Below are 13943 nucleotides of genomic sequence, written 5' to 3'. Positions count from 1 at the left end.
GCCGAAGCTAAGGACTACTTGGTACATTCACTACGAAACATCATCGCTTATAAAGGAGGCTTATTTGACTATCCAGAGAAAGCCTGGCTTCGTACCAGTAACGATTCTTTTCTCCTTCGATTGTTTCCAATTGTGGCGACGATCCGAAATCAGAAACCCTATATCGTTTTGCGGGCTGGCTTGAATCCAGTCCTTCACCTTCACCATGAAAATCAGCTTCATGATCAATTCGGACCCAGAGCCACCTAGCGGTATGGGAAGCTCTATTCCAAAAGTTAATGAAGCCGCGCAGACTTCCCCGATGCCCTTACCCTACTTTGGCGCATATGGGCCTCCGCCGCCTCGACACTCGCAGTTTACCAATCACTCGCCATGTTCAACGCTTCACAGACAGGCTTTTCAAGCTCCTCAAACTCCGCTACCCGATCAAAGCGTAGCCAATAAACCACTCAAATGGACACAAAAGGATGATGATTTGATTATCAGGTTGCGGAGCGAGAGGAAAAAATGGAGTGAAATTGTAAAAGAATTACCTGGAAGAAGCAGTATTGGCTGCCGACTACGGTACCAAAACTACCTCGAGAAACCACATGTTTATGGCGAGGAGGTAAGAGACAAGTTGGCAAGATTCTACATTAGGTATGTTACACTAGACCATCGCGTTTCTAGACTGCTTCAAGTTCCGTCATTCATTTACTTTGATCCTATGTCTTTGGCTTTCAACGTACCCTAGCACCGCATGCTAGTTTTGTATGGGAAGCATCTCTAAACATGTACTCGAGAACGATACTAACTGTTGTGCTAGTCATAGTCTTGAAATGTGGAAAGAGATTGCTGCAATAATGGGCATACCCGCGAAGGCTGCCGAGGCGTTGCACTGGGAGCTTGGAGAGAAGGGTATAGAAGAGCATGCGAAAAGGCCAGTCCCGTTCGCCTCCACACAGTCGGTCATGCCGTCGCAACAGCAGGTGCATCCAAGACCGTCTCAACGTCAAGTACCCACGAAAGCGTAGAGAGCACCAAAAGAAAAGCGGACGAAATTTAATAGTACCTTATCCTCATCAGAATAGCATCGGCAGACTGTACTACCGGGATGTGAGATGATACGCGCGATTGAGCTGGGTACTATCTTGCGGGGTACGAGTTAGCAGCGGTTCTGTTGGTGACAATGTGCTTCGCGCCTGCATGTACATTATAAAAGCGGAGACCTTCGCCATAGCCTGCTTCCACAAGCTTATAACATGTCCATTTGCCCTCTGAGCGGCTGCAATATCTGCTACCTTTGTTCTGACTGCCTCAACTGCCGCACCACCGAGACTGCTTGTTTTCCTTATCTCACTAGTCAGACACTCTGGCGATGGGCGACGCGCTAACAGGTAGCGCCACGCTAAACTCCTAAGCCAATCAAAGGGGGAGAAAGGCTTCTACCGCCAGAGGGTCTGAGGAAGTTTGGTTCCTCGTTTGGTGGTTCTCAGACGAAGTTTGTTAGCAACCAACTATAGCACCTTTAACCCAGTACTTGTCACCCACAACAACGTGTTCTATTACTAACAATTATTAGATTTAAATCTATAAGCTCTTGCGCATCTTTTCCACCTAGTATCGACATACCTAGCTATCACGAACGCGTCCTCGCAGCCCGCAGCGTCCTCGCCCGTAGCGTCCTCGCAGCCCCCAGCGTCAACCCATCAAGTCTGCTATCTAACTCTTCTACTAAACTAGATATATTAAGTACTATAAGAGGCTAGTGATTGGATTAGGAGTTTATAAGAGTTTTCTAGCACGTAGTGTTAGGGTAAAAGAGATTGAAGGCACTTGTGGCGTAGTTATCGCAAAAAGTAGCAGTGCCCCTACTTTTCGCGAGGACACTTTGCATGCAACGCAGCGAGATGGGTAGATAAGATATATACGACGTAAATAAGAAAGATATGCTCTTCTATGTGAATCTGCACTAAGTCTATAACTAATAGTGGTGTTGAGATCTTAATAGAAACGCAAGGCAACTTTGGGTTTTGGCGTTCGAGTACCACCAAACGAGGAACCATTTTTCCTCAGACGCTCTGCTGTTGGACGCGTACCCTTTTATGTAATCAATCTCTAATTGGTGGAGGAGTTTAAGCGAAACGCTAGTCCAACAGGGGTGCGTCTGATTAATGAGATAATGTTTTCCCACGTACCTGCCTTGGTGAGTCATACGCTGTACCAAGTACACAGCCTATCCGGCGCACTCGGCTGACGGCGGTGTGTCAGGGGCGGGTCCCACTGTTCACGAAGACCACCCGCTCTGGACGGTCTGCAGCAACCCTTCAATGTTGGTGTTACCTTGGCCGGCCACCCTTGGAACAGCCTTGACGCTATTTGCGGTTTGCTGCGGGAGAGTCATCGTAGACGTGCGACGCATCAGCACTGCCAGTACGTAGTGAACGTGCTCCGCCCTGATTGGACTGCCAAAGCCAGCCTAGCGCGGGGCACACACTTCTCCACGGGTGGCTTGCGTTCGCAATATGGAGATGCGGATGACCAGCACTGCGAGTGCTCAGCACGGTACAGCAAGGCCAGGAAAATGCGTGCAGTTGCAATAGTAGGCTAGTGTAGTAGCCTTGCCTTGTTTTATAGTGCCTGACATTCGTGAATTGCGGTCGGTAGTCGCGGGTCAGCAGACCCCACCATCGTCGGAAAACTTTGGTGTGGCACCTTGGTCAAGTGCCCCGCCATCATCAACTCTCGTTCTCCCAAGTGCACCGACTTTTATCATCTCAGGTCTCCATCACTGCGACATAAGCTTAAGTGCCAACTACGATTGCGCATTGAGTAAGATCCTCTTAATCTGCTGCGAGCTGGTCTGAACGGTGCTAATTTGGCTTAGGTCCGTGCAAAACGCGCCACCGAAGAGTCCTCCGACAGGGTTTTTGCAGGCACAGCTCGTACGCCTTGCTACAATCTATACCACTGCTGGGCTGTCCTTTTGTTTCGATATTCCCTTTCACCTTTTACGCTTCCTCTTTTACGAGTTTTTTTTGCACTTGTTTCGCCCCCTACAACATTCCAAATCATCCCGAAAACGCCAAATACACCCAACAGCTTGTGAGTGTATATATGTATTGTGGGGGTCCATTGGCTACAATACTTCGAAACTGAAAGGTAAACCTCTGGAAATAGATATTGGGCCGAGGTGGGCTTCTATTTGTTTATGGATCTTGTATTGACAATGTCTTAGCTGCCTGGAAATCTACGTACTCGCCTTGAGCAACTCCGTCACCCAATCGATCCGGGTGTTTACAACAGCATCAATGCATCCGCAACAACTAGCGTAAAAACAATACACATTCAATCCAACTCAAGGAGCCATTGCAATAGTTTAAGAGGCATGGAGGAAATTTCATTGACCAAGGATGACGTGTGGCAAGCTGATGGCAATTACACGATCAAAGTGGTGAAGGGTATTGTGTATCTGAAGCCTATGACAGGCCCCGAACCCATGCAAGGTTACAGAAAGAACCAGTCGTTTTATGTGCGCCTAGGCGATCGGTTAAGGTCCCTAGAAGACTATACTATTAGCAAACCGAAGACCTAACACACAGCTTTGAACCTGTCATTTCTGAGTACATAAGTCTGCTTACCGCTGCCATGGCTCGACAGCGATTTGTTTGCAATTGTGTTTACGTTAATATACCTTTTTTCTCCAATTTTACAGTGCACCCATTATTGTATTAGACTCTATTGCTTAACGGCTGTTACTAATATTGCGGAAATAATCTTTTTTCCGGAGCGTCTGCCGAGGAAATTGTGCATTTTATGCGGGCAGAAAGAGGGGAGGGTGAGCTTCCACTCAGCTGATATACATGCGACTTTTCCAGTTGAAAATTAAGACATCCTGGCCACTTGTCATCCTGCCGTTGCTCCCAGGTTTTGCTGCGCTTGATGCTGTCTGTGAGGTCCTCGAATGGCAGTCGATCTATCCAATCTGGAAGGATTTTGTAATACCAAGTCACTTCGTCTTCCTCTAGTTCATGTTTCGTGGATTTTATAAAGTCGATAGCCGAATATCCCGACCAAAGGTACTCCACAACACAATCACCCGTCTTACCGCAAGTGGACTGACCACAATACTGGAACATCAAAGATAAACCGCTCGACGCTTCAGTTTGAGCGTTCCATATTAGTTTACAGAACTTGAAACTTGATATTGTGGGAGCAGTAACTTTGGTAATATCGATCTTTTGTCCAGAGCTTGTAGGCATGCATGGCTTTTGGCTAGGTCCGGAAGCTGGTGTGTTCTCTGTCGGTATAATCTCAATCTCGTTGGCATGGGTTGTGTTTGGTCGTTCAGGTCGCAGACAGATTCGTTTCTTCGCTGGACTTTCCCCGTCTTCTGTATGCTTTCCCAAGACATTGCTAACGGGATTGCTGCACACATCGGCTGGTCCCTCACGGGCTGGCTGATCTTCTCTGAGTCTGCTGATGGGAGCATGTCCTTGCTCGGAGCGACCTTTTGTGTCTGGGTCCCACCCTATAACGACCCTAAGTAGGACTGAGTAGTTAGAGGCATGTTTTATGATTCCATCGATTTTTGGAAATCGATGGAACCTCCAAGCCAGCCCTTTATCTTCAAATGCTTCACCCAGTAGAATGGCATCCTTCTCTACGCCCGATAGAGATTCTTTCTTTATAAGATGATCCCACCAGTCATCAAAACTGCCCTTTACAGTCGTTTCCTGCAGGTCGTTCCACGTTATTTCGAAATCGCCTGGATTCTGGTTCCTTTTAGGATCTCTAACTCTGATAGGACGGCTATCAAGAGAAACTATTCGGGCCAAGAGATTTTTCTGTGCGCGATTCTTCTTCGTCTGTTCAGTTACGCTTGTATCTTTAGGTCCTAAGAAATCCATAAACGCCTGTCGATCTCCAAATGCGGAAGCCATAGTGATTGCGCGAGCAGGGAGTGATTGCGCGAGCAGGGAGTATTTGTGCGAGCAGGGAGTGATTGCGCGAGCAGGGAGTATTTGCGCGAGCAGGGAGTATTTGTGCGAGCAGGGAGTGATTGCGCGAGCAGGGAGTATTTGCGCGAGCAGAGAGTATTTGCGCGAGCAGGGAGTATTTGCGCGAGCAGGGAGTATTTGTGCGAGCAGGGAGTGATTGCGCGAGCAGGGAGTATTTGCGCGAGCAGAGAGTATTTGCGCGAGCAGGGAGTATTTGTGCGAGCAGGGAGTATTTGTGCGAGCAGGGAGTGATTGCGCGAGCAGGGAGTATTTGTGCGAGCAGGGAGTATTTGCGCGAGCAGGGAGTATTTGTGCGAGCAGGGAGTATTTGCGCGAGCAGGGAGTATTTGTGCGAGCAGGGAGTGATTGCGCGAGCAGGGAGTGATTGCGCGAGCAGGGAGTATTTGTGCGAGCAGGGAGTATTTGCGCGAGCAGGGAGTATTTGCGCGAGCAGGGAGTGATTGCGCGAGCAGGGGAGTTTGTGGCGTATTCCAAGTAACCCGATTGAACAGATGCCCTTGCTCTCTGTGCGTTAAATATTGGAGGCCTGTTCAGTACACAGATCCGCGGAGGCTGTCCTGTCATCTGACGTCCCGCTCATGCCGCTAAGCAGTCATGCACATCCATGCATCTAGCGTTCGCTAACATATCATAAGCGAGAGTCTACTTCAACGTCTCATGTTGTTCCAGACCACTTACGTGCACATCTCTACTGAGGCTGCGCGGCACGGAACCAACACAAGCGGACCGGGGTAGCACATGCGCCCCCACGCTCGTCATCTATGGACTATCGCTCCAGCCACTACTAAGTCAAGGGTTTGGACGATTCTGCTAAGTAGAGTGCTCAACTCCGTGATTTGGCCAAAACGGGTCATTTCCGTGCCTTCCTTTGAACCGCCGTCACACCAAGGACATAATTCTTATGCGACGACCGTGTGCTCCAAGCAGATCAGATAATTGCTGTGGCTAACATAAGCAAGCATCTCTATAGATAGACCTGCTTGTACAAAACTAACTATCCCGATAGGTCCGTTTTTTCATGCTGTTTATATGTTTATTACCACCCTGAGGCGTCTGTTTGCCTTCCTGCCTTTCCGTCATCTACTGGTTGCCTTCCTGCACGAAATTTGGCCCTAAATGACCCAATCTTTGTCACCTTCTGTCATGACTACTACGCCGAAGCAATCCAAGCGCAGTTGCTACACAGTGTTTATAAAGCTGTTAAAGCTCGTGTCACGGGAGCCCAGAACTACGGCAGATTGTGAGCCCAAATCTGCCAGCTCCAGTGCCTCGACTTTCACCAACCACGAAAAACCTCCAACACCTATACAGTACAACCAAGATCCTACGAATATCAGTACGAGCGATATTACAAAAGAAGGTCTACAGCAAGAAATACCCAAAGCGGATGGTTGCTGGGGACCACCAATCAATATACCACTCTCCGGAGAGGTAATACATATCCAAACGACCGATTCACGCGCACAAAACAAAGCGATAGGAACGAATCGGTTTCCGTTCTATTTGGAAGGCTCTACCTCTTGTCCATGCATGGATTGCATGGCATATGAGATTAAGTGTCTGCAAATAAAAAATGCTACAGCTGAATATTGGGATGAAAAGGTGAAGTCATGCTTGCGAGCCAAGACGCCTTATTGATAACTCTTAGATGTTGTTGTTCTTTATGGAACAAACTTCTTGTCTTAATTTCATTTCAGTATTAATTAAACAAAGTGGGAGAAATACATATTACTGCGTGCGTGCCATTACGATAATCCTTCCATCCCGCTACTACATTGGTGTAAAGAGCGAAATTAATCCTCAAACTATTATTGTTTTGTTTTTTCTCTTCTGAATGATGTAACTGTTGCTTTTTCCCTCTTAACCGTTCACTTCTTTCCGGAAATTCACCCCTCATCAGAGAAACACACGCTCACTGCCAAATTAGGCGCACATAATGTTCTACCGAGATGTTTATCGAAAGTAAATGGCCACATTTTATATCTACATACATACTGCCCTATGCAAGTCCCACATAGACTATTACAACCACCACCAAAAAACGCGTTAGAAAAATCAATATCTTGACGACGTAGTTTAGCAGAACCAAGCGTAGAATTTGTGGTAGCCTGACACAGGCGCGCTCATTATGTTATCTCAAGGGCTTCTAGGCGGCTAGTAAAGAATGGATTATACAATTTTGAGCCAAAAGATCTAAGAACACAGCTATGGGAGCTAGCACGTAAGATTGCCCGCGGTGATACAAGGCCACAAAAGCATTGCTGCTGCTTCTCCGAGGTCTGCTTACGAGCCCAAGTGTGCTGCTCATATCTGTCAGTCCAGGAGGAAACGGTTCGTCGTAAGTTAGTCGTCTGGCTTTAGACCGAATCCTTGTGACCTCTGCCTGTCGATTCCGTGAAAACTGGCGAAACCGAGTGGAGTAACCATTTACTGATGCAAGGATTCGTGGCAATAAGCAGACGTATCAGTTTGTTGACGGCCCAGGGTCCAGCGTGTTAAAAAGTGGTAAAGGTCGTATAGGGCGAACTTGGTGGGTGGACTTGGTGGATGGCTGGGCACAGCCATCCAATACTTCAGCTATATACGCCCGCGCCTGCACATTCTTAGTTAGCCAGTGAGTCCATTATCCAACACAACGATAGCTACTGTGTCTCCTTCGAAAATTGTGTTGTTCCTTGGACGTCTCTTCATCATGATTGTTGCAAGACGCTTTTAAGCCTTGATCAGCCGCAAAAGATGACTTCGGTAATGGTGATGGTGATCGGGAAATGAGCCAATATAGACTAGCCCGCTGTAGTGCAGATAGTATGTACATACCTCGTTTCTTTCGTTTCGATAACGGTCTCTATCGCTCTTGCACTCGCCTAACTGAAATTCCAACCTCTTTATCTCCATTTTCATCTCACGATTTCTTTCGTCCCTCTTAGCACGGAAACGCTTTGATGCGTCGGCATTGCGCTTCCTCTTTTTCTGAGCCTCCGTGGAAGCTATCTTTGTATCCGCTGGAATGTTATATTCATTCCCATTCTTGTTCCTCAACCGCACGACCGATGATTCACCGCCTTGGGATGAGGACACACACTCAGTCTTCTTTATCTCTATACGGGCGCGAATAGGGCATTGCATAGTCTGTGCTAACATATCTCCTCCCTTTTTATCAGATGGTGTTTGCGCGATCCCCCGATTGTGAACGGATAGTGGGGGATTGGTACTTGTGTGCCGAAATTCGTTCTTGCATTCAGCAAGAAATGGTGGTGGAATCGGCTGGTTACTCGCTCGTTGAGAGTAAGGTAATTCTGAGGTTATAGAGCCGCCCCCAAGAGGGGTCTGTTCGTCTTGATTTGGGACTAAATTGGCAATCATTTCGCTGAAGGATGGCAGGGAAACAGGAGATTGCGCTTCAGTGTAGGTGACAGGGACTTTAAGCGTTTTATAGTTCCAAGGGAGTTGGCCAGATCTGTGGAGGCAGGCTGGAGTGGTGCGGTCACCATGCTGATTGTCTGTTCTAAAAGCCATACAACAAGATTCCCAATTAATACAGGCTTAAGGAAGGTGGAGAAATTTTGTGTATGAAAGTATGGCGCTAGCGTTGGGGAATATCAAGCGACGATACGATGTAGTGCAAGGTAACTTTGAAAGAACTGGTGAACAGTCCGGGGTCAAGATCTGTTACGGCTGTGACAGCCAACGGTAGCGCTAGCACTGGAACTTAAATAAGAAATTTTAATGCAATAGTCGTGGGATGACCAGTCTGGTAGCCAGGAAAGCATCCCTCGACAGTTTTGATGACGCGCCTTGGACTTGCCGAGAAACGCTAGCGAGCTGATTACGCACGTCTTGCGCCACCCATGTCCTGTGTATCATACCGTGCCGAATGCACGCTTTAGTCATGAGAACCACCCTAGTATTGCAAGATCAGAGTGAATATGGGTATCTTAATAACACAGGGTTCCCCTGTGGCGCATGTCAAAGATGAGCTGGAGCCTAGAACTTCTGAACACATGCATAAAGGCCAATGCGATGAGACCACATGGAGAAAACTACGCGGATCGGTAAAGGGGGGAGGTGAGCACACCAAATGAGATATTGGAGCCACCTAGTGCCCAAGGCCATCTGTTTTCCATAATTTCGGCTCCGCAGTGTCATTTGTGTTCCATCATCTTCTCAACAAGGAATAATTTTTCTTTGGATTTTACAAGGGGTTAGACATGGGACTGCAGATGCCTTCTACGACTATCGCCTGCAAGCTTTGAAAAGATCTCATTCGCCTCGATCATTATCTCTTCTTCACCCAATCGCATTCTCTCGTCTTCCTTCCACCCTAATCGCCCAAAATTTTCCAGTCCTAGGCTCCGCTGTAAGGTCTTCCTATCGAATTCCAATTGCCCTAGAGCCAAGCCTTTCCTTGGTTTTTTTTTCGTCTACGCATTTGCCATAAACTATTGAATGTAGTAACATACTGGCTCACACATACCCAAGGCCACTATGCTGATCTCATTACTACCCCCTTCGGCTACAGTCTTTACGCCCCATTCCAACGTCAACGTTGTTTTGGCCTCCAAAGCCGAGCAATGGTTAACACAAACGTTGAAGAGAGTCAACCAGCCGTTGGACAGTGTACAAAATCACACACGCTGCCTGAAAAAGATACTATCGGGCCCAAATGCCATCTGGTCGCTTTGCTCCATCATGGTACCAAAGGCCCCCGACTCGGAACTGCGCAAGGACTCGAACCTGCTCATTGAGCCTCTGTTCAACTGCCAAATCATTCACATTGAGGCCTATGTCGTACACGTCGACATGGTTTCACAACATGAGGTTGTATTCAAGCTTACACAGAAGACCATTGATGCGCTTATTGCGTATCGCAAGGACATCTACTCGGTTGATGTCTCCGCCAGCACCTGGGAGTGGGCTGAGAAGGAGCTTCAGGATGAATTTGTCCAGGCCGTAAACTGCTACGTATTCCGCACTGATGTCAAGGCTCTGGAAGGTTTGGAGGAGGAAGGAGGGGGAGAACTACTCGAGGGACGAGGTGAGGACGTCAAGAGAGCCATCATCAACATGCTTTTCAGTATAAGTAACCAGGCCTCGGGATTACCTTGGTCTGAGGACTCTCGTATGGTTGATCCAGGCTCCTATTACTAACTAGCAAGAGTGTCGACCAGCAATTGTGAAGGATGGAACAAAACTTTGATTCAACTGGGTTCACATGGCTCTCAGGTACCCTCCAAACAACAACAAAAATGTGTTTTTTGCGGCCAGAAGTTTTCTGCCTTGGATAAATATAGGGAGCATATTTGGAAACATGCAACCAACAACAACGACAACAATAACGACAACAACAACAACAACAACAACAACAACAACAACAACAACAACAACAACAACAACAACAACAACAACAACAACAACAACAACAACAACAACAACAACAACAACAGTAGCAGTGGCAGCAGTTGTGAAAGCGATAGCCTGAGCGATTCCGATAGCGATACCTCGTGCCATAACAAACCCTCTTCATCCAAAAGCTCTAGTACCTTCCACACAACAGCCCATCGCAGAAATCAGTGCGAAGAATTAATCGGGCCCAAAGGAGACACACCTTGCCACAAGACATTCCAAAGATCAGAACATCTCCGCCGTCATATCAAAACTGCCCATCGCGATGGCCCCTTCCACGAATGCAAGATTCGTTCTTGCTCCAAAATGTTCAAAAGGAAAGACAAATTAATCCCACATTATCTCACACATTTGAAACCTAAGAAAAAAATTAATAAAAGAGCGAACATGGTGGTGAAATTCGGGCAACTGGAGAAGCTTCTTGGTTCCAAGGAACCAGTTCTGCTAAAATCACTCCAGACGAAGCTAGAGCAAACCCGAGCAAAGCGCGAGATCGATTTCGTTTGCTCTACGGAACCCGAATGTATACAGATGTGACTGATCTCGGTTTTTTCCTTTTAGCCTTTTGATGTTTCTGGTATTGTAAAGGCAAGCGCTTATTTTACTTCGGCATACTTGGTATTGTTCTTTTACGCTTCTCCTCGTGTTTTTATATGTACGTAGAATTTTTTATTGTACAAACCGTTTTACACAAAAACAGGAACAAAAGCAACAATGGGAATTTTTGAAATAACATACCTTAGAGATACCCAAGGGGTTCTGCGGTCTATGTCGCCCCTGTGACCGGCTGCAGATTGCGCTAATTTCGCCACTGTTACCTCCCACCCGCGATGATCAACACATGAGACGGAGCAGTGATCCTATCACTCGAGTCATAGAGACCTCTGAATCGAATTATTATGATCAAGATTGCCAACAATGACGCTTCTCCTACATGCCCGTGGCTAATGTCAGCGATTGTCATCGCTCATTACGTGACACTAAAGCCCTAAGGATACAGCGAAAGACTACAGTTGCTAGCGATTGCTGCTTCACCCTTACGCGCAGCTGCGCAGCATGCTTGAGTAGCCCTACCTTCCGTACATAGCTTAGCGCTAGCAATCAGCTGATGATTGGTCAATCTTCAGGCTCACGATGACGAAACTGTTATAATGTCGCCTGCAGAGGTGAAACTGCAATCGCTAATCACTGTAGAAAAAATCCATCAAATTTCTTCGTACAAGAAAACATGTGTCTATAAGTCACAGTGATACCTAGGATGTTAAGCTAAGCATGACGGGTTCTGCCATCGTCATCACTTTGATCAGTCAATAATGAACGCTCAGTCATGCTAAACCAATTGGTTCTGAGAACCACACCCTTCTGAGCCTTGCATAAACGCTGGAGGTACCATTGCAAAAGCACGTTTCAGGGGTATGGCGTAAGGCGTTAGCTGAGGCGCACTCGTTGCTGTTTCGAGTGAAGTTCAGCTGTGTGTACCCGGACTGGAGTTTCCTCATGCGGAAACTACCAGAATACTGTCGATATATGTAATCGAGCATTGCCTCTTTATGGTTAAGTCAATTAACCAACCCCCGTGTGACGCCACTTGAACAGATACATACAGGCAGATGCATAAAGCCGAGCTCCTGGGGTCAAGTGGGGCAGGCCATGCGCTTCTGTCAGGAACACACGTGAACCGTGCCACAAAAGTGACATAGACCGTCTTCTTCCCTGATCTAGTACAAAGATGTTCACTGGTAGCTGCGGACTGGGAAGTGTGATTTCAACAGTTAGACTGCATTCGCTATGTATGTAACAGACAAAACGGCAAGCGAAGGAAAGTTGCCACTTTGAATGGCACGCATTGTATCTCCATCTATGAGTGAAGGGAACGAAGACATGGCCATCCAAGGCATGAATATTAGCGCTGCTGCCTGCTGCAGATATTGTGCATTATCATTATTGGCAAGGCGGCCTTGTACAACCGCTAGTGGAAGCGCACGACATGTGGAGTGTATCCGCCTCGCGGACTCGTCAGCCCTGTCCGTGCGACTGTCCAGGCTCGGATGACAATTTTTCGTCATCTTTGGTAACCTTTTGTTTCAAGAAGATAGTCCAGATCGTTGGACAATATGATTGGATATGTGGAGAGAATCGTGACCAGCCTAAAATAGAGTACTAGGCTTATATGACACATCGATGCTTTCGTAAAGCCTAACTTAGGGACTCAATTTGCTGCAATATCTCAATGGATCCTTTCTAACTAGACGATTTCACTGCTTACTTCGTGAACGCTAGGTCTTGTTGAACACTTGCTATCTCGCTAGCGCGTTTCTTCATTGTGCTATTGTTCATTGATTGGCGTTTGCAACAACAGTGGGGCTTTTATAGCGTATCTTGAGTAGACCAATTAAATAGCTAACCTCTCTACCTGTGCGTTGATGCCTGTAAGCCGGTTCTATGCACGGATCTGTGGAGGCTGTTTTGTCATCTGGCATACCCACTAACGCCGCTAGTTGTCATGTAGGTCCAGTATATCCGGCGCTTGCTAACAGGCCGTAAGCGAGAAGCCTACCTTGACGTCTTATCTTGTCCCAAACCACTTCTGTGCACGTCTCTACTGAGGCTGCGCGGCACGTAACCGACACCAAGCAGACCGGGGTAGCTGTGACTAAGAAGGCCATGGCCGGTATGCCAGTCTTGCCACCCATAGTATGTGGCCTTGGCACGAACTTGGCATATTGAAAGACTGCGCCACAAGACCGATGATTGAGCAGAGTGTTTGAAGCAACAAGATCCGTACAGATTCAAGGATCGAGACCCTGATGAAACGATTGCCACAAGCCACGCTGGAAGCTCTTCTCAACCGCTTGTTGAGGGCATCAAACCATGCAGGAATATTTCTCGCGATTTTCATTCTGGGCGGTCGCCAGACGTCAATCCATGGAAGTCCTTAGTGCGTAGATGGATGGCTAGTGGCAAGGGTACTCGCACACCACTTGGCAAATTCAGGCCGACCCACAACCTGAGTCATTGGACTATGCCGCAAAATAGCGTGACAACCATGTTATGTTGGACTATCTACTGATCGCCAGAAGCCAAGGCTCTGTGCGCAGCAAAGGTGGCATGCTCGTATTGTACGGTCTAGGCCTAGCAAGGATCATCCTACTAGGCGCCTCGCCACAATCTGCAACCACCCATACCATGCCTATGCAGCTGTAGCTCAGGTGGTCCTCATTACGTCTATAAGAAGAGCGCTTTCATGATAAGAAACATTGTCATCGCCGGCGGCTGAAGACCGAGTGTCTGTAGAGCCGACCGCCCAAATTGTCGCGCTACCCTTAGAAGATCAACCTGAAAACACACAGTGCTGCTTTACCGCACGCGCCTCGCTTCTGTACTCCTTCACGCCTTCGAACTGCAAACCCAACATATCCAAGTCCTCGAAAACACAATCGCCTTCATCACCGATATCAGATCTCTCGGCACAGCCTTATCCAAAAGCTCCTTTGACAACCGCATTGCAACCTACAACTTCATCCTCGACCAGTGGCTCGA

General features: G+C 47.5%; 5 protein-coding genes across 5 annotated transcripts; 3 read left to right on the top strand and 2 right to left on the bottom strand.

Moving 5' to 3' along the window:
* Positions 1-126: 126 nt before the first annotated feature.
* On the top strand, positions 127-1013 carry PSV08DRAFT_404438 (uncharacterized protein; the record flags this gene model as incomplete). The annotated part of the gene is made up of 2 exons (XM_014221540.2): positions 127-639; positions 806-1013. The coding sequence occupies exons 1-2, from the start codon at positions 206-208 to the stop codon at positions 1011-1013; spliced, it is 642 nt and encodes a 213-aa protein (XP_014077015.2). The 5' UTR covers positions 127-205.
* A 1148-nt stretch (positions 1014-2161) lies between these two features.
* Positions 2162-3574, top strand: PSV08DRAFT_373524 (uncharacterized protein; the record flags this gene model as incomplete). The annotated part of the gene is made up of 5 exons (XM_066093237.1): positions 2162-2199; positions 2251-2390; positions 2421-2544; positions 2647-2811; positions 3358-3574. 5 exons carry the CDS (start codon positions 2162-2164, stop codon positions 3572-3574), a joined length of 684 nt encoding a protein of 227 aa, XP_065948276.1.
* A 116-nt stretch (positions 3575-3690) lies between these two features.
* Positions 3691-5759, bottom strand: PSV08DRAFT_404436 (uncharacterized protein; the record flags this gene model as incomplete). The annotated part of the gene is made up of 2 exons (XM_066093683.1): positions 3691-5504; positions 5679-5759. 2 exons carry the CDS (start codon positions 5757-5759, stop codon positions 3738-3740), a joined length of 1848 nt encoding a protein of 615 aa, XP_065948275.1. The 3' UTR covers positions 3691-3737.
* A 1964-nt stretch (positions 5760-7723) lies between these two features.
* Positions 7724-8363, bottom strand: PSV08DRAFT_186349 (uncharacterized protein; the record flags this gene model as incomplete). Its single annotated transcript, XM_014221542.1, has 2 exons — positions 7724-7783; positions 7818-8363. The coding sequence occupies 2 exons, from the start codon at positions 8361-8363 to the stop codon at positions 7724-7726; spliced, it is 606 nt and encodes a 201-aa protein (XP_014077017.1).
* Positions 8364-9485: 1122 nt separating this feature from the next.
* On the top strand, positions 9486-10148 carry PSV08DRAFT_379707 (uncharacterized protein; the record flags this gene model as incomplete). The annotated part of the gene is made up of 1 exon (XM_066093370.1): positions 9486-10148. One exon carries the CDS (start codon positions 9486-9488, stop codon positions 10146-10148), a length of 663 nt encoding a protein of 220 aa, XP_065948274.1.
* Positions 10149-13943: the final 3795 nt, after the last annotated feature.

The sequence above is a fragment of the Bipolaris maydis genome (assembly GCF_028858645.1).
Source record: "Bipolaris maydis strain C4 unplaced genomic scaffold PSV08scaffold_13, whole genome shotgun sequence".
NCBI lineage: Eukaryota > Fungi > Ascomycota > Dothideomycetes > Pleosporales > Pleosporaceae > Bipolaris > Bipolaris maydis.
The sequence above is the reverse complement of the archived record's forward strand: the minus strand, read 5'-3'. Positions and strand labels throughout refer to the sequence as shown.